Source organism: Anolis carolinensis, chromosome 1 (genome assembly GCF_035594765.1).
Source record: "Anolis carolinensis isolate JA03-04 chromosome 1, rAnoCar3.1.pri, whole genome shotgun sequence".
In the NCBI taxonomy this organism is placed as follows: Eukaryota; Metazoa; Chordata; class Lepidosauria; order Squamata; family Dactyloidae; genus Anolis; species Anolis carolinensis.
In genome coordinates this window covers 191,499,857-191,524,449 of record NC_085841.1, presented here as the reverse complement: position 1 = coordinate 191,524,449, position 24,593 = coordinate 191,499,857, and the positions used below count along the sequence as shown (strand labels likewise).

General features: G+C 39.8%; 1 protein-coding gene across 1 annotated transcript in view; it reads left to right on the top strand.

Annotated features, from left to right (window-relative positions):
- The window catches only part of ttn (titin), a 331,374-nt gene that overhangs the window by 279,791 nt on the left and 26,990 nt on the right, over positions 1–24,593 (top strand). The window contains exons 249-258 of the mRNA XM_062969136.1: positions 13–17,115; positions 18,117–18,413; positions 18,510–19,097; positions 19,199–19,501; positions 19,617–19,913; positions 20,127–20,414; positions 20,515–20,814; positions 20,922–21,224; positions 22,316–22,621; positions 22,724–24,490. Coding sequence (XP_062825206.1) covers positions 13–17,115; positions 18,117–18,413; positions 18,510–19,097; positions 19,199–19,501; positions 19,617–19,913; positions 20,127–20,414; positions 20,515–20,814; positions 20,922–21,224; positions 22,316–22,621; positions 22,724–24,490 — 21,552 coding nt within the window. The remainder of the gene's footprint in view (positions 1–12; positions 17,116–18,116; positions 18,414–18,509; positions 19,098–19,198; positions 19,502–19,616; positions 19,914–20,126; positions 20,415–20,514; positions 20,815–20,921; positions 21,225–22,315; positions 22,622–22,723; positions 24,491–24,593) is intronic.

The following is a 24,593-nucleotide window of genomic DNA, read 5'->3' as shown; positions in this document are numbered from 1 at the left end:
TCATTACTGTAGATCCCCCAGGACCACCTTCAAATGCACGAGTAACTGATACAACAAAGACAACAGCTAGCCTATCATGGGGAAAGCCTCATTATGATGGTGGACTTGATATCATTGGCTACATTGTGGAGCACCAAAAGGAAGGAGAAGAAACATGGGTGAAAGACACCACAGGAACTGCCCTAAGAATTACAGAATTTGTTGTTGCTAACCTTCAACCAGGAGCAAAATACAATTTTAGAATTATCGCCATCAATGCTGCTGGTGCTGGCGAACCAGCCAAAATTCCAAATGTTGAAATCAAGGAACGTGAAACAGCTCCAGATTTTGAATTAGATGCTGAGCTGAGAAAAACTCTAGTTGTTAGAGCTGGACTGAGCATCCGGATATTTGTTCCAATTAGAGGACGTCCACCTCCTGAAGTTACGTGGACCAAGGATGATATCCCACTCAAAGCACGTGCCAGTATTGAAAATACAGATTCATTCTCTCTTCTTATTATCACAGAATGTAACAGATATGATGCAGGAAAATATCTAATGACCCTTGAAAATGCTGCTGGCAAGAAGACTGGTTTTGTTAATGTAAAAGTTCTGGATACACCTGGGCCACCAATAAATCTGAAGCCCAGGGACATCTGTAAAGATAGTATCACCCTCCAGTGGGATATGCCTCTAATTGATGGTGGTTCACGCATCACAAATTATATAGTTGAAAAACGTGAGTCTACAAGAAAGGCATATTCTACCATCACAACCAAATGCTCAAAATGCTCCCTTAGGATTCCTAATTTGGCCGAAGGATGTGAATATTACTTCAGAGTATTGGCTGAAAATGAATTTGGAATTGGTGAACCTGCTGAAACTGCAGAACCTATAAGAGCCTCTGAAGCACCATCCCCTCCAGAGAGCCTTAATATTATGGATATCACAAGGAACTCAGTCAGCCTTGCTTGGCCAAAGCCACTTCATGATGGTGGTAGCAAGATTACCGGCTATGTAATTGAGGCACAGAAAAAGGGTTCAACTCAGTGGACACATATCACAACTGTGAAAACATTAGAGTATGTAGTGAAGAACCTAACTGAAAATGAAGAATATACTTTCCAGGTTATGGCAGTTAATAGTGCTGGCAGAAGTGATCCAAGGGAAAGCAGACCAGTTGTTGTAAAAGAGCAAATGATGCTTCCAGAATTTGATTTACGGGGCATTTATCAGAAAACAGTAATTGCTAGAGCTGGTGACAATATCAAAGTAGAGATTCCTGTGCTTGGTCGCCCAAGGCCAACTATTACTTGGAAAAAAGAAGACCAGTTGCTCAAACAAACCCAAAGAGTAAACTTTGAAAATACTGCGACTGCAACTATCTTAACTATTAATGAATGCATAAGAAACGACAGTGGCAGATATCCCCTCTCAGCTAAAAACATTATTGGCGAAGTGAGTGATGTGATAACCGTACAGGTGCATGATGTTCCTGGACCTCCCACAGGACCAATCAAATTTGATGAAGTTTCATCTGACTTTGTCACCTTTTCATGGCAGCCACCACTAAATGACGGAGGGGTTCCAATAAGTAACTATGTTGTAGAAATGCGTAAAACTGACAGCACCTCATGGGCTGAGTTAGCAACTACTGTCATACGTACCACATATAAAGCTGCTCGTCTCACTACTGGAACTGAATACCAGTTCCGTGTTAAAGCTCAGAACAGATATGGTTCAGGTCCAGCTATCAGCTCAGAGAACATAATTGCTACCTTTCCTTTTAAAGTCCCTGGACCTCCAGGCACTCCTCAAGTGATTGCAGTCTCAAAAGATTCAATTAGCATTAGCTGGCATGAACCTCTTACAGATGGAGGAAGTCCAATTTTGGGATATCATATTGAAAGAAAAGAACGGAATAGCATTCTCTGGCAGACTGTAAGTAAAGCCTTGATATCAGGCAACATTTTCAAGTCAAGTGGTCTTACAGATGGCATCGCGTATGAATTCCGAGTCATAGCAGAAAATATGGCAGGCAAAAGTAAACCAAGTAAGCCATCTGAGCCAACATTTGCTCTAGATCCTATTGATCCACCTGGCAAGCCAGTTCCTCTCAATATCACAAGACATGCAGTAGCACTCAAGTGGACCAAGCCTGAATATAATGGCGGCTTTAAGATAACTGGTTACACTGTGGAAAAGCGAGATCTTCCCAATGGCCGCTGGCTGAAAGCTAACTTCAGCAATATACTAGAAACTGAGTTCACTGTTAGTGGTCTCACAGAAGATGCTGCTTATGAATTCCGTGTAATTGCAAGAAATGCTGCTGGTGCTGTTAGCCATCCATCTGAACCGTCAGATGCAATAACATGCAGAGATGAGATTGAAGCTCCAAGAATAATGGTTGATGCTAAATATAAAGACACTTTAGTATTAAAAGCAGGTGAAGTTTTCAAACTTGAAGCCGATGTTGCAGGTCGTCCTCCACCTACTCTTGTCTGGACGAAAGAAGGAAAGGAGCTTGAAGATACAGCAAAATCAGAAATTAAAATAGCAGATTTCTCAACGGTCCTTACCAATAAGGATTCTACAAGAAGGGATGGAGGTGCATATACACTTACAGCTTCAAATCCAGGTGGCTTTGCAAAACATATTTTCAATGTCAAAGTTTTAGACAGACCTGGTCCTCCAGAAGGTCCTTTGGCAGTTTCTGATGTTACAACAGAGAAATGTGTCTTGTCATGGTTGCCCCCTCTGGATGATGGAGGTGCAAATATTGACCATTATGTTGTTGAAAAACGTGAAACTAGTAGGTTGGCATGGACATCTGTAGCCACAGAGGTTCCAGTAACAAAATTAAAGGTCACAAAGCTACTGAAAGGCAATGAATATGTGTTCCGTGTTATGGCTGTTAACAAGTATGGAGTTGGTGAATCTCTAGAATCAGAGCCTGTTCTTGCAGTAAATCCTTACGTTGTACCTGATCCACCCAAGACCCCAGAAGTTACAGCTGCAAACAAAGACTCTATGATTGTGTGCTGGGGACATCCTGATTCTGATGGTGGAAGCCCTATAACCAATTATATTGTAGAACGTCGTGACAGGGCTGGATTACGCTGGGTGAAATGTAACAAGCGGGCTGTCACTGATTTACGTTATAAAGTATCTGGACTCACAGAAGGTCATGAATATGAATATCGAGTAAAGGCCGAAAATGCTGCTGGTGTAAGTGAACCAAGTCCAAACAGCCAATTCTACAAAGCTATCGATACTGTTTTTAAGCCTGGTCCACCTGGTAATCCTCGGGTTTTAGATACAAGCAAGTCTTCCATTACAATTGCTTGGAATAAGCCAATATATGATGGTGGCTCTGAAATCACAGGCTACATGGTGGAAATAGCATTACCTGAAGAAGATGAATGGAAAATTGTGACTCCATCAGCAGGACTGAAGGCTACTTCCTTTACTATCACTAACTTAAAAGAAAACCAGGAGTACAAAATCAGAATATATGCTATGAATGCTGAAGGCATTGGAGAACCTGCTCTTGTTCCTGGAACACCAAAGGCTGAAGAAAGAATGCTGGCTCCAGAGATTGAACTGGATGCAGAACTGCGTAAAGTTGTGACTATTCGAGCTTGCTGTACTCTAAGACTTTTTGTTCCAATCAAAGGAAGACCAGTACCTGAAGTAAAATGGTCACGAGAACATGGAGAGTCTTTAGACAAAGCTACTATAGAATCTACAAGCTCATATACACTACTTACAGTAGGAAATGTGAACAGATTTGACAGCGGCAAGTATATATTGACTATAGAAAACAGTTCAGGCAGCAAATCAGCATTTGTAATTGTAAGGGTTCTCGACACACCCGGAGCCCCACAGAACCTCAAAATAAAAGAGGTCAGTAAGTCATCTGTCACTCTCACATGGGACCCTCCACTCATAGATGGTGGCTCTAAAATAAAGAACTATATAGTTGAAAAGCGTGAAGCAACAAGAAAAGCATATTCAACTGTTATGGCAAATTGCCACAAGACTAGCTGGAAAGTAGAGCCGTTACAGGAAGGTTGTAACTATTATTTCAGAGTCCTTGCAGAAAATGAATATGGAATTGGTCTTCCTGTTGAAACACCAGAATCTGTAAAGGTATCAGAGAGACCTCTTCCTCCTGGAAAAATAACTTTATTGGATGTGACAAGAAACAGCGTATCCTTGACTTGGGAAAAACCTGAACATGATGGAGGAAGCAGAATTTTGGGCTATATTGTTGAAATGCAAAGCAAAGGCAGTGACAAATGGGCCACATGTGCCACTGTAAAGGTTACTGAAGCTATCATAACTGGACTAATCCAAGGTGAAGAATATTCCTTCCGTGTTTCAGCTCAGAATGAAAAAGGAATCAGCGATCCTCGACAACTGAGTGTTCCAGTTATAGCAAAAGATCTTGTGATACCACCAGCCTTCAAACTGTTGTTTACCACTTTCAGTGTACTTGCAGGTGAAGATTTAAAGGTAGATGTTCCATTTATTGGTCGACCCAAGCCATCTATAGTATGGCTTAAAGATAATGTGCCACTGAGACAGACTACTAGAGTAAATGAAGAAAATACAGACAATAACACTTTACTAACAATAAAAGAAGCTTGTAAAGAAGATGTTGGGCAATATTTAGTCAAGCTTTCTAATTCTGCAGGTGAAGCTACTGAAATTCTAAATATTGTTGTCCTTGATAAACCAGGACCTCCAACTGGACCAGTAAAGATTGATGAAGTCACTGCAGACAGTATTACTATTTCCTGGGAACCACCCAAATATGATGGTGGTAGTTCTATCAACAATTATATTGTAGAAAAACGAGACACCTCTACTACTACTTGGCAGATAGTTTCAGCTACTGTTGCCCGGACAACTCTGAAAGCATCTAGGTTGAAGACTGGAAGTGAATATCAGTTCAGAATTGCTGCTGAAAATAGATATGGGAAGAGTACTTATCTCACATCAGATTCTGTAGTTGCTCAGTATCCATACAAACTACCTGGCCCACCTGGAACTCCTTATGTACCCGAAGTTTCCAGAGATAGTATGGTTGTGCATTGGAATGAACCTGTCAATGATGGTGGCAGCAAAATTATTGGCTACCATTTGGAACGTAAAGAAAGAAATAGCATCCTCTGGGTGAAGTTAAACAAAACACCAATTCCTGACACTAAATTTAAAACAACTGGACTTGAGGAAGGACTTGAATATGAATTCAGAGTTTATGCAGAAAATATTGTTGGTATCGGAAAGGCAAGTAAAGGTTCAGAATGCTATACAGCTCATGATCCCTGTGATCCTCCAGGTCGTCCAGAGCCTATAATTGTCACACGAAACTCTGTTACTCTTCAGTGGAAGAAACCAGCATATGACGGTGGAAGCAAGATCACAGGCTATATTGTTGAAAAGAAGGAGTTACCAGATGGCCGCTGGATGAAAGCCAGCTTTACAAATGTGATTGAGACTGAATTTGCAGTAACTGGCCTAGTTGAAAATCAAAGATATGAGTTCCGTGTCATTGCACGAAATGCTGCAGGTGTCTTCAGTGAGCCATCTGAAAGCTCGGGTGCAGTCACAGCAAGAGATGAGGTTGATCCACCTCGAATAAGTATGGATCCCAAATTTAAAGAAACACTCGTACTGCATGCTGGTGAATCATTCAAGATTGATGCTGATGTTTATGGAAAGCCACTTCCTTCCATTCAGTGGTTGAAAGGTGATAAGGAGCTAACAAACACAGCACGCCTGGATATAAAAAGTACTGACTTTGCCACGAGTCTAAGTGTTAAAGAAGCCATACGTGTCGACAGTGGACATTATGTATTGCTGGTAAAGAATGTTGCAGGTGAAAAAACAGCTTCTATTCATGTCAAGGTTCTTGACAGACCTGGCCCACCTGAAGGGCCTGTTGTCATAACAGGAGTTACTGCTGAAAAATGTATGCTATCGTGGAAGCCCCCACTCCAAGATGGTGGCAGTGACATCTCACACTACATTGTCGAAAGAAGAGAAACAAGTCGCTTAGTCTGGACTTTAGTTGATGCCAATGTACAAACCCTTAGCTGCAAAGTTACTAAACTTTTGGAAGGCAATGAATATATCTTCCGTATTATGGCTGTAAACAAATATGGTGATGGTGAGCCTCTTGAATCTGATCCTGTACTTGCAAAGAATCCTTTCGTGGTGCCACTTCCACCAAAGGCCCCAGAAGTCTCAGCAGTGACCAAAGATTCTATGATTGTTGTATGGGACAGACCAGCCTCTGATGGTGGCAGTGAAATTTTGGGTTATATACTAGAAAAACGTGACAAAGAAGGCATTCGGTGGACAAGATGTAACAAGCGCTTGATAAGTGAACTTCGATACCGAGTCACTGGACTTATTGAAAATCATGATTATGAATACAGAGTTTCAGCTGAAAATGCAGCTGGCCTCAGTGAGCCCAGTCCACCTTCTATTTATTATAAAGCTTGTGATCCTATATACAAACCAGGTCCTCCTAATAATCCTAAAGCGACAGATGTTACAAAATCTTCAGTTTTCCTTTCCTGGGGTAAACCAATCTATGATGGTGGCTCTGAAATTCAAGGATACATTGTTGAAAAGTGTGATGTAAGTGTTGGAGACTGGGAAATTTGTACACCACCAACTGGAATTAAGAAAACCAACACAGAAGTGGGAAAACTATTGGAAAAACATGAATACAAGTTCCGTATTTGTGCTGTTAATAAAGCAGGAGTAGGAGAGCATGCTGACGTTCCTGGAACAATTATTGTTGAAGAAAAGCTTGAAGCTCCAGACCTTGACCTTGATATGGAATTGAGGAAAGTTATAAATGTAAGAGCTGGTGGCTCATTAAGATTATTTGTTCCTATCAGAGGGCGTCCAACTCCTGAAGTAAAATGGGGTAAAGTGGATGGTGACATCAGAGAGGCAGCTATGATTGATATCACTAGCAGCTTTACATCATTGGTTCTTGACAATGTCAACAGATTTGACTCTGGAAAGTACACTCTCACTTTAGAAAATAGCAGTGGGACAAAGTCTGCCTTTGTCATTGTAAGAGTTCTGGATACTCCAGGTCCTCCAATTAACCTGAAAATTAAGGATATCACCAAAGATTCTGTTTCACTTGCTTGGGAGCCACCTTTGATAGATGGTGGAGCTAAAATTAAAAATTACATTATTGAAAAACGTGAAGCCACAAGAAAAGCCTATGCTGCTGTTGTAACAAATTGCCATAAAACATCATGGAAAATAGATCAACTTCAGGAAGGCTGTTATTATTCCTTCAGAGTTTGTGCAGAAAACGAATTTGGAATTGGTCTGCCTGAAGAAACAAGTGATCCAGTTAAAGTTGCTGAAGTTCCTCAACCTCCAGGAAAGATAACAGTGGATGATGTTACACGAAACAGTGTTTCATTGAGCTGGGCAAAGCCTGAACACGATGGTGGAAGTAAAATCCTGCAATATATTGTGGAAATGCAAGTTAAAGGTAGTGAAAAATGGTCAGAGTGTACACGTGTCAAGAGTCTTGAGGCACTTGTTACTAATCTAACTCAAGGAGAAGAGTATCTGTTTAGAGTAATGGCTGTAAATGAAAAAGGAAAGAGTGATCCACGATCACTTGCAGTTCCAATAATTGCCAAAGATCTTGTTATTGAGCCAGATGTAAGACCTGCATTCCACAGTTACAGCATACAAGTGGGACAAGATTTAAAGATTGAAGTACCAATATCTGGTCGACCTAAGCCTACAATTACTTGGACCAAAGATGGTATACCATTAAAACAAACTACTAGAGTTAATGTCATTGATTCACCTAATCTTACCATTCTAAATATTAAAGAAACAAATAAAGAAGACAGTGGAATGTATGAAATCGCAGTTGCTAATGTTGTTGGGCAGAAATCTGCACCTATTGAAATTATAACACTAGACAAACCTGATCCTCCCAGAGGGCCTGTTAAATTTGATGATATAAGTGCTGAAAGCATCACATTATCATGGAACCCTCCAGCATATACTGGTGGCTGCCAAATTACTAATTACATTGTTCATAAGCGAGATACAACCAGCACGGTATGGGAGACAGTTTCAGCTACAGTTGCAAGAACTACCCTCAAAGTGAGCAAACTAAAAACTGGTTCAGAATATCAGTTTAGAATATTTGCTGAAAATAGGTATGGACAGAGCTTTGCCCTGGAGTCCGAAGCAGTTGTTGCTCAGTATCCCTATAAAGAACCAGGACCTCCTGGTACACCATTTGTGACGGCAGTTACAAAAGACTCTATGGTTGTGCAATGGCATGAGCCAATCAATGATGGTGGAAGTAAAATTTTAGGTTACCACCTTGAAAGAAAGGAAAAGAATAGTATTCTGTGGACTAAAGTAAACAAGACAATTATTCAAGACACCCACTATAAGACCACGAACCTTGAAGAAGGTATTGAATATGAATTTAGAGTTTCTGCAGAAAATATTGTTGGTGTAGGTAAAACAAGCAAAGCCTCAGAGTGCTATTTTGCCCGTGATCCATGTGATCCCCCAGGATGTCCTGAAGCTATTGTTGTAAAAAGAAGCTCAATTACACTACAGTGGACTAAACCAGAATATGATGGTGGCAGCAAGATTACAGGCTACATAGTAGAGAAACGTGACTTGCCTGAAGGACGCTGGATGAAAGCAAGCTTTACCAATATAACTGAAACTCAGTTTACTGTAACAGGTCTTATTGAAGATCAAAGGTATGAATTCAGAGTCATTGCAAGGAACGCTGCTGGAGCAGTAAGTAAACCTTCTGATAGCACAGGACCAATAACAGCCAAAGATGAAGTTGAACTTCCAAGAATTTCCATGGACCCCAAATACAAAGATGTCATTGTCGTAAATGCTGGAGATACATTCCGACTTGAGGCAGATGTCCATGGGAAACCAATTCCTACTATTATGTGGTTAAAGGGTGATAAAGTTCTTGAAGATACTGCTCGATGTGAAATAAGGAATACTGATTTTAAGGCCTTAATTACTGTAAAAGACGCAATACGTATTGATGGTGGGCAATATATTTTACAGGCCTCTAATGTTGCAGGAACAAAATCAGTACCAATAACAGTAAAAGTACTTGATAGGCCGGGGCCACCAGAGAGTATTCAAGTTTCTGGAGTAACTTGTGAAAAATGTTCCATAGCATGGGCTCCACCAATTCACGATGGTGGCAGTGACATTTCTCATTACATCATTGAGAAGAGAGAAACAAGTCGGCTTGCTTGGACAGTTGTTGCTTCAGATGCTGTAGCTACAATGCTGAAGGTAACAAAACTCCTTGAAGGAAATGAGTATATATTCCGCATAATGGCAGTTAATAAATACGGAGTTGGTGAACCACTTGAATCTGCACCAGTACTGATGAAAAATCCATTTGTTGTTCCTGGTCCACCAAAGTCCCTTGAAGTCACCAACATTACGAGGGATTCTATGACTGTCTGCTGGCATCGACCAGATAGTGATGGCGGCAGTGAAATTATTGGCTACATTGTAGAAAAAAGAGACAGAGCTGGTATCAGATGGGTGAAATGTAATAAACGCCGAATTACAGATTTGCGATTAAGAGTCACAGGATTAACAGAAGATCATGAATATGAATTTAGAGTATCAGCTGAAAATGCAGCCGGAGTGGGTGAACCAAGTCAGGCTACTCCCTACTGGAAAGCATGTGATCCTATGTTCAAGCCTGGCCCGCCCACAAATGCCCATGCTGTGGATACTACCAAGAATTCAATTACAGTTGCATGGAGTAAACCTATTTATGATGGTGGCAGTGAAATCCTGGGATATATTGTAGAAATTTGCAAAGCTGATGAAGAAGAATGGACAATAGCTACTCCACAGACAGGTTTGAGAGTCAATCGTTTTGAGATCAAAAAGCTCATTGAACATCAGGAATACAAACTAAGAGTGTGTGCCCTCAACAAAATTGGAGTGGGTGAAGCTGCAGCAGTTCCTGGCACAGTAAAACCAGAAGATAAACTTGAGGCTCCAGAACTTGATATTGACTCAGAGCTAAGGAAAGGAATTGTGGTTAGAGCAGGTGGATCCATCAGGATAAATATACCATTCAAAGGACGCCCTATTCCTGATATCACATGGTCTCGAGAAGAAGGAGAATTTACTGATAGGGTTCAAATTGAAAAGGGCTTGAATTACACACAGCTATCAATTGATTACTGTGACAGAAATGATGCTGGAAAGTATACACTTAAACTGGAAAACAGTAGTGGATCAAAGTCTGCATTTGTTACAGTTAAAGTACTTGACACACCAGGACCACCACAAAATCTAGTAGTCAAAGAAATAAGGAAAGATTATGCTGTACTGACATGGGAACCTCCAGTTAATGATGGTGGTGCAAAGATAAAGAACTATGTGATTGACAAACGTGAGTCAACCAGAAAAGCATATGCCAATGTGAGTGCAAAGTGCAGCAAAACAAGCTTTAAAGTTGAAAACCTTGCAGAAGGGTCAATTTACTATTTCAGAGTTATGGCTGAAAATGAATTTGGAATTGGTGCTCCAGTTGAAACTGCAGATGCCTCCAAAGCATCTGAACCACCTTTGCCTCCTGGGAAAGTAACACTCACCGATGTGACTCAGAGAAGTGCATCCTTTATGTGGGAAAAGCCTGAACATGATGGAGGAAGCAGAATTTTGGGATACATTGTTGAAATGCAGCCAAAGGGATCTGACAAATGGAGTGTTGTAACTGATAGCAAAGTATGCAATGCTGTTGTGTCTGGTTTAAGTTCTGGACATGAATACCAATTCCGCGTCATGGCATATAATGAAAAGGGCAAAAGTGATCCTAGGCCATTAGCAGTTCCTGTGATTGCTAGTGACCTGACAATTCAGCCAAGTTTCAAACTTATGTTCAATACATTTACTGTACAAGCTGGAGAAGACCTTAAAGTAGAAATACCTTTTATAGCTCGACCAAAACCTACTATTACTTGGGAAAAAGATGGTCAACCTATAAAGCAAACAACCAGATTACATGTTGAAGATACATCAACAACTACTACTTTGTTCATTAAAGAAAGTAACAAAGATGACTTTGGGAAATATGCTGTAACAGCAACCAACACTGCAGGAAAAGCAACAGAGCAGCTTAATATAATTGTGTTTGAAAAGCCTGGCCCACCACAAGGACCTGTCCGCTTTGATGAAGTTAGTTCAGATTTTGTTGTCTTATCATGGGAACCACCAGCATACACAGGCGGCTGCCAAATATCCAATTATATTGTAGAGAAACGTGACACCACTACCACCAACTGGCAAATGGTATCGGCAACTGTTGCAAGAACAACTATTAAAGTAACAAAACTTAAAACAGGTTCTGAATACCAGTTTAGAATTAGCGCTGAAAACCGTTATGGAAAGAGCAGTGCACTAGATTCTAAACCAGTTCTTGTGCAATATCCATACAAGGAACCAGGACCACCGGGAACACCGTTTGTTAGTACAGCTTCCAAAGATTACATGATTGTACAATGGCATGAACCCGTTAATGATGGAGGAAGCAAAGTTCTTGGCTATCACCTAGAACGCAAAGATAAAAACAGCATTCTTTGGACAAAATTGAACAAGACCCTCATTCAGGATACAAGATATAAAACAGAAGGCCTTGAAGAAGGTCTTGAATATGAATTCAGAGTTTCTGCAGAAAATATTGTTGGCATTGGAAAAGTTAGCAAAACATCCGAATTGTATGTTGCCCGAGATGCTTGTGATCCTCCAGGTCGTCCAGATGCCATTGTTATCACAAGAAACTATATAACACTAAAATGGAAGAAACCTGAATATGATGGTGGCAGCAAGATTACCGGATATATTGTGGAAAAGAGAGAATTGCCTGATGGTCGTTGGATGAAAGCCAGTTTTACCAATGTAATAGAAACTGAGTTTACAGTAACTGGTCTTGTGGAAGAGCAAAGATATGAATTCAGAGTAATTGCAAGAAATGCAGCTGGCAGTGTAAGTGAACCATCTGAAAGCACTGGACCAATTATTGCTAGAGATGAAATTGAAGCACCAAGAGCATCACTGGATCCGAAATACAAAGATGTTATTGTTGTTCATGCTGGAGAAACATTTGTTCTTGAGGCTGACATACATGGCAAACCTATTCCTGAAATCACATGGGCAAAAGATGGAAAAGAATTTGAAGGTGCAACTGCAAGAATGGAAATAAAATCTACCATTCAAAGAACAACCCTTACAGTCAAAGATTGTATCAGAGTAGATGGAGGCCTTTACACACTTAAACTGAGCAATGTTGGCGGCACCAAGTCTATACCAATCACTGTAAAAGTGCTTGACAGACCTGGACCTCCAGAAGGTCCTTTGAAAGTTACTGGTGTGACTGCAGAGAAATGTTACCTGGCATGGGGACCACCCTTACAAGATGGGGGTGCTAACATTTCCCATTATATCATAGAAAAGAGAGAGACAAGCCGGCTTTCATGGACACAAGTGGCCTCTGATGTGCAAGCTCTGAACCACAAAGTAACCAGACTTCTCCCAGGCAATGAGTACATTTTCCGTGTAATGGCAGTTAACAAATATGGAATTGGTGAAGCACTAGAATCCGAGCCTGTGCTAGCATGCAACCCATACAAACCTCCAGGTCCTCCTTCAACACCTGAAGTTTCTGCAATCACAAAAGATTCTATGATTGTAACCTGGGGTCGCCCTGAAGACAACGGTGGAGCTGAAATTGAAGGCTATATATTAGAAAAGCGAGACAAAGATGGCATCCGATGGACCAAGTGCAATAAAAAGAGATTGACAGATTTGCGATTCAGAGTAACTGGACTTACAGATGGCCATTTTTATGAATTCAGGGTTTCTGCTGAAAATGCTGCTGGTGTTGGAGAACCCAGTGAACCATCAGTTTTCTATCGTGCCTGCGATGCAGTGTATCCCCCTGGGCCTCCCAGCAATCCAAAAGTGACAGATACTTCCAGATCATCTGTATCACTTCAATGGAACAAACCTATTTATGATGGAGGAGCTCCTGTTAAAGGATACATTGTGGAATTTAAAGAAGTTAGTGCTGATGAATGGACAACCTGTACACCACCATCTGGATTACAAGGAAAGCAATTCACAGTAACAAAACTTAAAGAGAATAGTGAATACAACTTCCGCATCTGTGCCATGAACTCAGAAGGGGTTGGAGAACCAGCTAATATACCCGGTAGTGTTGTTGCTGCTGAAAAAATTGAACCACCTGAAATTGAACTTGATGCAGATCTTCGAAAAGTAGTCACAGTACCTGCCAGTGGTACCTTGCGTTTGTTTGTCACCATCAAAGGCAGGCCAGAACCAGAGATTAAATGGGAAAAAGCAGAAGGCATTCTGAGTGACAGAGCTCAGATTGAGGTTACTAGTTCATATACAATGCTGGTCATTGATAATGTCAACAGATTTGACAGTGGTAAATATAACTTGACTCTAGAAAACAATAGTGGTAAAAAATCTGCTTTTGTTAATGTAAGAGTACTTGACACACCAAGTGCACCTATGAACCTGACCATCAGAGAAGTGAAGAAAGATTTAGTGACATTAGCTTGGGAGCCCCCACTTATCGATGGCGGAGCTAAAATTACAAACTATATAATTGAGAAACGAGAAACTACAAGAAAAGCCTATGCCACTATTACAAACAACTGCACCAAGAATGTCTTCAGAATTGAACAGCTACAGGAGGGATGCAGTTACTACTTCCGCATCATGGCTGCAAATGAATATGGAGTTGGTTTGCCAGCAGAAACATCTGAACCAGTTAAGGTTTCTGAACCACCATATCCACCTGGAAAAGTAACTCTTGTTGATGTTACACGCAACTCTGCAACTATTAAATGGGAGAAACCTGAGAGTGATGGCGGTAGTAAAATAACTGGCTATGTAGTAGAAATGCAAACTAAAGGAAGTGAAAAATGGAGCACATGTACACAGGTTAAAACATTGGAAGCAACAATATCAGGTTTGTCTATGGGAGAAGAATATACTTTCCGGGTCTGCGCTGTTAATGAAAAGGGGAAGAGTGATCCAAAGCAGCTTGGGGTTCCAGTAGTTGCAAAGGATATTGAAATCCAGCCTTCTGTTGAGCTTCTTTTTAATACTTTCAATGTTAAAGCTGGTGAAGATCTTAAGATTGATATTCCCATCAGAGGAAGACCAATTCCAACAGTTAGCTGGAAGAAGGATGGAATTCCTTTAAGAGAGACAACTAGAGTAAATGTTCAGACATCAAAATCATCAACATCATTAGCAATCAAGGAAGCTTCAAGAGAAGATCTAGGAAGTTACGAATTAAATGTTTCAAATAGTGCTGGCTCTACAAAGGTTTTAATCACTGTAGTTGTACTTGACAAGCCAGGACCCCCAACTGCATTACATATTGATAATGTCAGTAATGACAATATAACCATATCCTGGAAACCCCCTGAGTATGATGGTGGCTGCCAGATTAGTAATTATATTGTTGAGAAGAGAGAAACAACTACTACAACATGGAGCATAGTGTCGGCAGCAGTTGCAAGAACTTCAATTAAAATATCTCGCTTAACCACAGGATCAGAATATCAATTCCGCGTTTGTGCAGAAAATCGCTATGGCAAGAGTTCCTATGCTGAAACTTCCCCTGTTGTTGCAGAATATCCATTTAATCCTCCCGGGCCACCTGGTACTCCCAAAGTTGTACATGCAACTAAAGTCTTCATGCTTGTCAGTTGGCAGGAACCAGTTAATGATGGAGGAACCAAAATACTTGGTTATCACCTTGAGCGTAAAGAAAGAAGCAGCATCCTTTGGACTAAAGTAAATAAAACCCTTATAACTGACACCCAGATGAAGGTCACAGGCCTTGATGAAGGACTAATGTATGAATACCGTGTGTATGCTGAAAATATTGTAGGAATAGGAAAATGTAGCAAAGCATGTGAACCTATTGCTGCAAGGGACCCATGTGATCCTCCTGGCCAGCCAGAAGTGACTAATATTACAAGAACATGTGTCTCACTCTCATGGACCAAACCAGAGTATGATGGTGGTGCTAAGATAACAGGATACCTTATTGAACGGAAAGAGCTACCAGATGGTCGTTGGCTGAAGTGCAACTTCACGAATGTACAGGAAACCTTCTTCGATGTAACAGGGCTTACTGAAGACCAGCGCTATGAATTCCGTGTCATAGCAAGAAATGCTGCTGGGCTATTCAGCGAACCATCTGAATCAACTGGGCCAGTTACTGTCAAAGATGATGTTGACGCTCCAAGAATTATGATGGATGTCAAATTCAGAGATGTTGTTGTTGTTAAAGCTGGAGAGATTTTAAAAATTAATGCTGACATTGCAGGACGACCCTTGCCAGTAATTTCTTGGGCAAAGGATGGCAAAGAGATTGAGGAACAAGCAAGAGTTGAAATTATCTCAACAGATCACACTACTGCAATAACTGTTAAAGACTGCATTCGACGTGATTCAGGGCAATATGTGCTAACACTGCAAAATGTTGCTGGAACAAGATCATTAGCTGTCAATTGCAAAGTACTTGATAGACCAGGTCCCCCAGCAGCTCCGCTAGAAATCAAAGGACTTACTGCTGAGAAGTGTCATCTTTCATGGGGGCCACCTCAAGAAAATGGGGGTGCAGAAATCGATTATTACATTGTGGAAAAACGTGAGACCAGTAGAATTGCATGGACTCTTTGTGAAGCAGAACTTCCAACAACATCATGCAAAGTGACAAAACTACTTCGAGGAAATGAGTATATTTTCAGAGTGATGGCTGTAAACAAATATGGTGTTGGAGAGCCATTGGAAAGTGATGCTGTTAAAGCTCTTGATCCTTTTACTGTTCCAACTCCACCTAAATCTTTAGAGATTACTAGTGTGACAAAGGAATCCATGACCATCTGTTGGGCAAGACCTGACAGTGATGGAGGTAGTGAAATTTCTGGATATTTAATTGAACGGCGTGAGAAAAACAGTCTCCGGTGGGTACGTGTGAACAAAAAACCAGTTTATGATCTAAGAGTAAAATCTTCAGGTCTTCGTGAAGGATGTGAATATGAATATCGAGTATATGCAGAAAATGCAGCAGGTCTTAGTCTTCCTAGTGATTGTTCACCTCTAATTAAAGCAGAAGATCCTATTTTCCTGCCATCACCTCCAAACAGGCCCAAGATTGTGGACTCTACCAGGTCACATATAACAATTGGATGGATAAAGCCATTATTTGATGGCGGTGCTCCTATTACTGGATATACTGTTGAATATAAAATGACTAGTGAAACTAATTGGTCAACTGCTATTCAGAACTTGAGAGGCACAGAATATACTGTAATTGGACTTACACCAGGAGCTGAATATGTTTTCAGAGTAAAGTCTCTCAACAAAGTGGGTGCTAGTGATCCAAGTGAAATCTCAGAACCCCAAGTAGCAAAAGAACGGGAAGAAGAACCTGCTTTTGATATTGACAATGAAATGAGAAAGACTTTAATTGTGAAAGCTGGTTCATCATTTACAATGACTGTGCCTTTCAGAGGAAAGCCTGTCCCAAATGTGCAATGGAGTAAGCCAGATACCGATCTCCGTACACAAGCAAACATTGATTCTTCAGACAATTGTACCTCACTTACTATTGAAAAAGCAACCAGGAATGACTCTGGAAAGTATACATTGACATTACAAAATGTTATAAACACAGCTACTTTGACATTAGTTGTCAAAGTTCTTGACACACCAGGACCTCCATCTAACATTGTTGTAAAAGATGTAACAAAAGAATCTGCTGTCTTATCTTGGGATGCTCCTGAGAATGATGGAGGTGCTGCAGTAAAGAACTACTACATTGAAAAGCGAGAAGCAAGTAAGAAAGCCTGGGTCACTGTTACCAACAACTGTCATCGTCTTTCCTACAAAGTCACCAATCTCCAAGAAGGTGGAATTTATTACTTCAGAGTCTCTGGAGAAAATGAATTTGGTGTTGGAGTTCCCATCGAAACGAAGGACGGAACTAAAATAACAGGTTGGTTCCTTGAAACATATTTAGTTAAATGCTTTAGCTATTATTTATTTGTAGTAGTTTTATGTTAACGGCCCAAAGTCATAACATAAATGAATAAAAATATATATTTGATATATCAGCAACATCAAATATGATGAAAAACAAATAAAATCCATTGTCAGATTATATCTGGCCAAAGGTGCAACTCGCTTTCCAGTTTTAAGAGATTAAAAAGTGAAGATAATCACTTGATAAGTAATATAAAACAGCACATCTACCAAAGAAATAATTGTACCCTGAGAATCTTACAATAATCTGGCTCAGGATTCTCCCTATGTTTCCATAAAAATGAAAGGGACAATGTAATACATAAAGTTTAATATTTAGGAATTGAATCAGTCTTCAAGCTCAAAATATATGCTGTTCAGTGGATTTGAGGGTTGCACCATTGGTCACCACTTTCCTTGTCTGACATTATGTGTTCGATGTAATCTTATTCTCAAGAAATTATATATAGAATTCTGGTCTTAATTTATTATTTATACCCATATTGTAATTGATTACTATTAATTTATTGTAAATTTCTTGTCATGTATTTTTAAAGCACTTAGAAACAATGATATTGTAATACAGTATATACAAGAAAAGTAAAATACAAGCAGCCCTCCCGATTCACTGGGTTTAGGGTCACAGGACTACTGTGAAAGTGAGAAACCATTATCAAAAATGTTTCTTTTATTGTGTTTCTTGACTGTTGGTATTTTATAAGTCTCAGTAAATATATTTTAATTGCTATTTACCTGAGAGAGCATCTCTCTAGGAATTTCTAGGTCCTCCAGCACAACTCTATATACATAAAATTGCACTGGAGGACCTGCTAACCATCAAATCCCCAAAAGTCAAACCTGCAAATGTGGAAGGCCAAACTGTATACAACTTTCCCATATAAAATATACACCTGCTATGTATAATTTTTAAAAAGCAAATGCATATTTTCTTATGTCATCTTTTTATTTCTTCAGAAAAACCAAGTCCACCAGAAAAACTGGGAGTATCAAGTGTCACTAAAGACAGTGTCTCTCTTGTGTGGCTCAAGCCAGAGCATGATGGTGGAAGCAGAATTGTAGGTTATCTGGTTGAAGCTCTGGAGAAAGGACAACAAAAATGGGTCAAATGTGCTGTTGTCAAGGCAACTCATCACATTGTTCAAGGTCTCAAGGAGAATACAGAGTACTTCTTCAGAGTATTTGCTGAAAACCAAGCTGGCCTCAGTGATCCTAAAGAGCTTCCTCTTGCCGTTACAGTTAAAGAGCAACTAGGTATGTCCTCTATTATTAATGAAAGAGCTCATATGAATCTAATTAACATGACCTTCCTAAGCCTTATTTGTAATATATTATAAATGTATTTTTCAGAATCTCCTGAGGTTGACATGAAAGGCTTCCCCAACCATACAGTTTATGTAAGAGCCGGTTCAAACCTAAAGGTTGAGATTCCAGTTTCTGGGAAGCCATTGCCAAAGGTGACTTTATCCAAAGATGGTGTCCCTCTCAGACCAACCATGAGATTCAACACAGAAACGACAGCAGAAAGTGTGATAATCAACCTTAAAGAAAGTGTGGCTGCTGATGCTGGTAAATATGACATCACAGCTGCCAACTCCAGTGGAACTACTAAGTCCTTCATTAAGATTGTTGTCCTAGACAGACCTGGCCCTCCGGTTGGCCCAGTGGTTATCAGTGATATTACTGAGGAAAGTGTTACCCTCAAGTGGGAGCCACCACGTTATGATGGTGGAAGTCAAGTGACTAACTACATTGTGCTGAAAAGAGAAACGAGCACTGCCGTGTGGTCCGAAGTGTCTGCAACTGTTGCTAGAAATTTGATTAAAATTATGAAGCTGACAACAGGAGAAGAATATCAATTCCGTATCAAAGCAGAAAATCGCTTTGGTATCAGCGACCATATTGATTCAGCATGTGTAACCGTTAAATTAGCTTACAGTAAGTAGCATCATGTTTGTTTGTTCTTGTTTTCAGAATTTTTAGATACACATATTAAAATGTATTAATTTAATGTATACATCATATTAATATTCATTTAGCAACCCCTGGACCACCTTCCACACCATGGATCACCAATGTAACACGAGAAAGCATCACTGTTGGATGGCATGAACCTGTTTCCAATGGAGGCAGTGCAGTCATTGGCTACCATCTGGAGATGAAGGACAGAAACAGTATTTTATGGAAGAAAGCAAATAAAATGATTATTCGCACAACTCATTTCAAGGTTTCCAACATTAGTGCTGGACTTATTTATGAATTCAGGGTGTGTGCAGAAAATGCAGCTGGGATCGGAAAACCAAGTCATCCATCTGATGCAGTTCTTGCTATTGATGCATGTGGTATGTATTCAGAAGGAAATCACCATGTGTGACATAGAGAATTTAAAGGACAATATGTCTTTTGGTAAAGTGGCGTTGAATTCCTAATTACAAATGTATTTTTTTTGTGCTGCAGAGCCACCAAGAAATCTTCGTGTCACAGATATTTCCAAGACATTTGTCAGCCTTGCTTGGATTCAGCCAGCTTTTGATGGTGGTAGCAAAATTACTGGCTATATTGTTGAGAAACGTGATCTTCCAAATGGAAGATGGACGAAGGCAAGCTTCACCAATGTCATTGAGACTCAGTTTACCGTATCTGGATTAACTCAGAACTCCCAATATGAATTCCGCGTTTTTGCTAAGAATGCTGCAGGATCAATCAGTAACCCATCAGATGTTTCAGGACCTATAACCTGTGTGGATACATATGGTAAGTATTGTATGGTTGTACAACAGTTAATATCCAGTTTTATTTTTGTTGCAGAAATTCTTTTTTTAATTCAATAGCCTAATCTGACAGTTTGGTGTTGATTCAAGTCCTGTATGTCTTTCCCTGTTAGAGGATATGCAAATATATTAATTTATACTGCGTTTAATTCACTACTTTTTATTTACATGTTTTCCTTTTCTTTGTTTTATTAAGGTGCACCTGAAATAGATGTACCACCAGAATATACAGAGGTGGTCAAATACAAAGCTGGCACTTCAGTTAAGCTGAAACTTGGCATTTCTGGAAAGCCCATACCTACAATTGAATGGTTTAGAAATGGTAAAGAAGTACAAACCAGTGCCCAAGTATCCTTTGAAAACACCACAGAGTTTTCATCTATATTGATTAAAGATGCAACTCGTCTTAACAGTGGAAACTATGAACTGAAACTAAAGAATGCCATGGGTTCTGCATCTGCCTCTATTAGAGTTCAGATACTTGGTATGTTGCTTTGGGAAAAACAGTGTGCAAATTTGTTAAACTCTCCTAACTGTATCCATTATATTTATTTAAAAAATCTAACTTTCTCTCATATCAACAGATAAACCAGGGCCCCCAGGTGGACCTGTACAGTTCAGAACAGTCACTGCTGAAAAAATTACCCTTATGTGGGAACCACCAACAGATGATGGAGGTGCTAATGTGACACATTATATTGTTGAAAAACGTGAGACAAGCCGTGTGGTTTGGTCTGTAGTTTCAGAAAAACTAGAAGAATGCATTGTTACTACCACAAAAATCATCAAAGGAAACGAATATATTTTCCGTATACGAGCTGTGAACAAATTTGGTGTTGGTGATCCACTGGAATCTGATAGTGTCATAGCCAAGAATGCTTTTGGTAAGTTAATCACTGTTCTTTCATACATTATTAAGCATTTCTATAAAATAACATTTCTATTTGATTGCACTGACCCGATGTGATTTTTATTTTACTACGAAAAACAGTGACACCTGGACAACCTGGTATGCCAGAAGTTTCAATGATAACTAAACAATCGATGACTGTAATGTGGAGCAGACCTACTGTAGATGGTGGAAGCGAAATAAATGGATATTATCTTGAGAAACGTGATAAGAAAAGTCTAAGCTGGTTCAAGGTCACTAAAGAAACCATCCGGGATACCAGACAGAAAGTGACAGGACTAACAGAAAATAGTGAATACCAGTTCAGAGTTTCTGCTGTGAATGCAGCTGGACAAGGTCCCTTCTCTGATGCATCTGAGTTCTTCAAAGCAGCAGATCCTATTGGTGAGAAACCATGTGTGCAGATATCTACAAATATAACCAATGAATATAACCAAATGAATATAACAAACAAAAAAACCAATGAATAGGCATTATTTAGCTTAAGGAAGGTATATTCTACTGATTGCTATTAGTAGTCATTGCTGTGGAGCAGGGGTCCCCAAACTAAGGCCCGGGGGCCACATGCGGCCCATCAAAGCCATTTATCCGGCCCCCCTCCTCCACATGCCTTTCCCACCTCTTCCCTCGCCTGATACATGCCTAACAAAACTTTGCTTGTTTATAATGGTATTTTAATTATTATTTAATTAATTATTAATTATTAAGGGGTGCTTTGCTTGTGCTTTTGGTGCACAAAGGCAGAAGGTGGTTGGACTAAATGGCCCAAGGAGTCTCTTCCAACCCTCTTTATTATTATTATTATTATTATTATTATTATTATTGACAGAAGGACACAGTATAACATAGCAAATGAGATGTATATGCTGGATTTCCTATCACAAAATCACAAGTTGAACACTTCCCAAGCATTTAGGACTGTGTGATTTATTATTATTATTATTATTATTGACACAACAACATAGTCTGACACAGCAAACAAGATAGATATGCTGAATTTCGTATCACAAAATCACAAGTCGAACACTTCCCAAGTGTCTAGAACTGTGTGATGTATTTTTGGTGATAAACACTTGGGAAGTTATTATTATTATTATTATTATTATTATTATTATTATTATTATTATTATTAACAACATTGAGGCTAGGTGGCCATCTGTCAGGGGTGCTTTGCTTGTGCTTTTGGTGCACAAAGGTAGAAGGGGGTTGGACTAAATGGCCCAAGGGGTCTCTTCCAACTTTCTTTATTATTTTTATTATGATTGTTATTAACATTGAGACTGTATTTGTTCCCATTTTGTTTTTTTACTTTAAAATAAGATATGTGCAGTGTGCATGGGAATTTGTTCATAGTTTTTTTTAAAAAACGATAGTCCAGCCCTCCAACGGTCTGAGGGACCGTGAACTGGCCCTCTGTTTAAAAAGTTTGGGGACCCCTGCTGTGGAGTCTTATTTTTATTATTTGAATTTCACAGATAAACCTGGACCACCTGTTAAGCTAAAGGTTGTGGATACTACAAAGACATCTATCACGCTTAGCTGGACTAAACCTGCCTATGATGGAGGAAGTGCAATTACCAGCTATGCTATTGAAAAGAGAGAAGGGGATGAAGAAGAATGGGCTGTGGTCAGTGCAAGAGGAGAAGTGAGAACCACAGAGTATGTTGTTTCTCATCTTCAACCAGGAATCAACTACTACTTCCGTGTAGCTGCTATAAATTATGCTGGACAAGGTGAACCTATTGAAATGACAGAACCTGTACAAGCTAAGGATATACTTGGTATGTAAATGATTCTCTCAGTTTTCAGTGTTTTGTATTAGTAGCTTTCCACAAATACCATATTAATAATTTCTCATGGTTATTTCAATGTTTATTTTGCAGAGGAGCCAGAGATTGATTTGGATGTGGCTCTGAGAACTTCAATTGTAGCTAAAGCAGGTGAAGATGTACAAATAATGATTCCATTTAAAGGAAGACCTCCTCCCACTGTCACATGGAGAAAGGGTGAAAAGAACCTTGGTACTGATGAAAGATACAACATTCACAACACGGAATCATCCACACTACTTAGTATTCCTCAAGTCACTCGCAATGATACAGGAAAATATATCCTCACAATTGAGAATGGAGTTGGAAAACCAAAAACTTCATTTGTCAATGTTAAAGTACTTGACACTCCATCTGCATGCCAGAGACTAACTCTGAAAAATGTTTCTCGAGGAACTGTAACATTAGTATGGGAACCCCCGCTCATCAATGGTGGCTCTGAAGTAACCAATTATGTGGTTGAAAAAAGAGATGCTACAAAGAGAGCTTGGTCATCTGTTACATCAAAGTGCTCCAATACAACATTTAAGATAACCGATCTGTCAGAGAAAACTCCATACTTCTTCCGTGTTTTTGCAGAAAATGAAAATGGATTGGGTGAACCCTGTGAAACCTCAGAACCAGTAAAAGCGGCGGAAGTTCCTGGACCTGTTCGGGATCTGACCATGAAAGATTCAACAAAGACTTCTGTCACTTTGCAATGGAACAAACCTGAATTTGATGGAGGTAGCCTCATATCAGACTATGTAATTGAAAAGAGACTGAAGGATGAAACAGAATGGTCCTTTGCTGGGACATGTAAAGGATGTGAATTTGTAGCTGATAAGCTGAAGGAGCTTTCTGTTCAGGAATTCAGAGTGTTTGCTAAGAATGAAAAAGGAAAAAGTGATGGTGTAACATCTGGGCCAATCACAGTGAAAGACTATGTCATAACACCTGATGCAGACCTTTCTGATATACCTGGGGGACAGGTAACTGTGAGAATAGGCTATAACGTACATGTTGAATTGCCCTATAAGGGAAAGCCAAAACCAACTATGAGCTGGCTGAAAGACAACATGCCTCTTAAAGAAAGTGAACACATTCGCTTCAAGAAAACAGAAAACAAAATAACTTTAAGCATTAAGAATGTGAAAAAAGAAAATGGTGGCAAATATACCTTAATTCTTGACAATGGTGTTCACAGAAAGTCATTCCCAATTACAGTTATAACACTGGGGGCCCCATCAAAGCCAAAGGGACCTATCAAACTAGATGAAATCAAAGCAGACAGCATGGTTCTTTCATGGGGGGTTCCTGATGATGATGGAGGAGCAGAAATTACTGGTTACAGTGTTGAGAAGCGGGAAACTTCACAAACCAATTGGAAAATGGTATGTTCCAGTGCAGAAAAGACCACTTTCAAAGTTCCCAACCTAGTCAAAGATACAGAGTATCAATTCAGAATCCGTGCAGAAAACAGATACGGCGTTAGTCCACCACTGAATTCCATAGAGGTCATTGCAAGACACCAGTTTAAACCACCAGGTTCACCAGGAAAGCCTGTGGTATACAATATAACAGCTGATGGAATGACCATATCTTGGGATGCTCCAGTTTATGATGGAGGTGCAGAAATTATTGGATACCATGTAGAAAAGAAAGAAAGAAACAGCATCCTGTGGCAGAAAGTAAATGTTTCACACATATCTAATAGAGAATACAGAATAACTGGATTAATGGAAGGCTTGGACTATCAGTTCCGTGTATTTGCAGAAAACTCTGCAGGATTGAGCTCTGCCAGTGATCCAAGCAAATTTACCTTGGCTGTCTCTCCAGTTGGTAAGTGACTTCGCACTCAGATGTTGAACACTTAACTTGTCTTCGCATTACTGTATGCACTTATGTTGATATGCATTACTATGCATCCCTCTGCCTTCCCTTT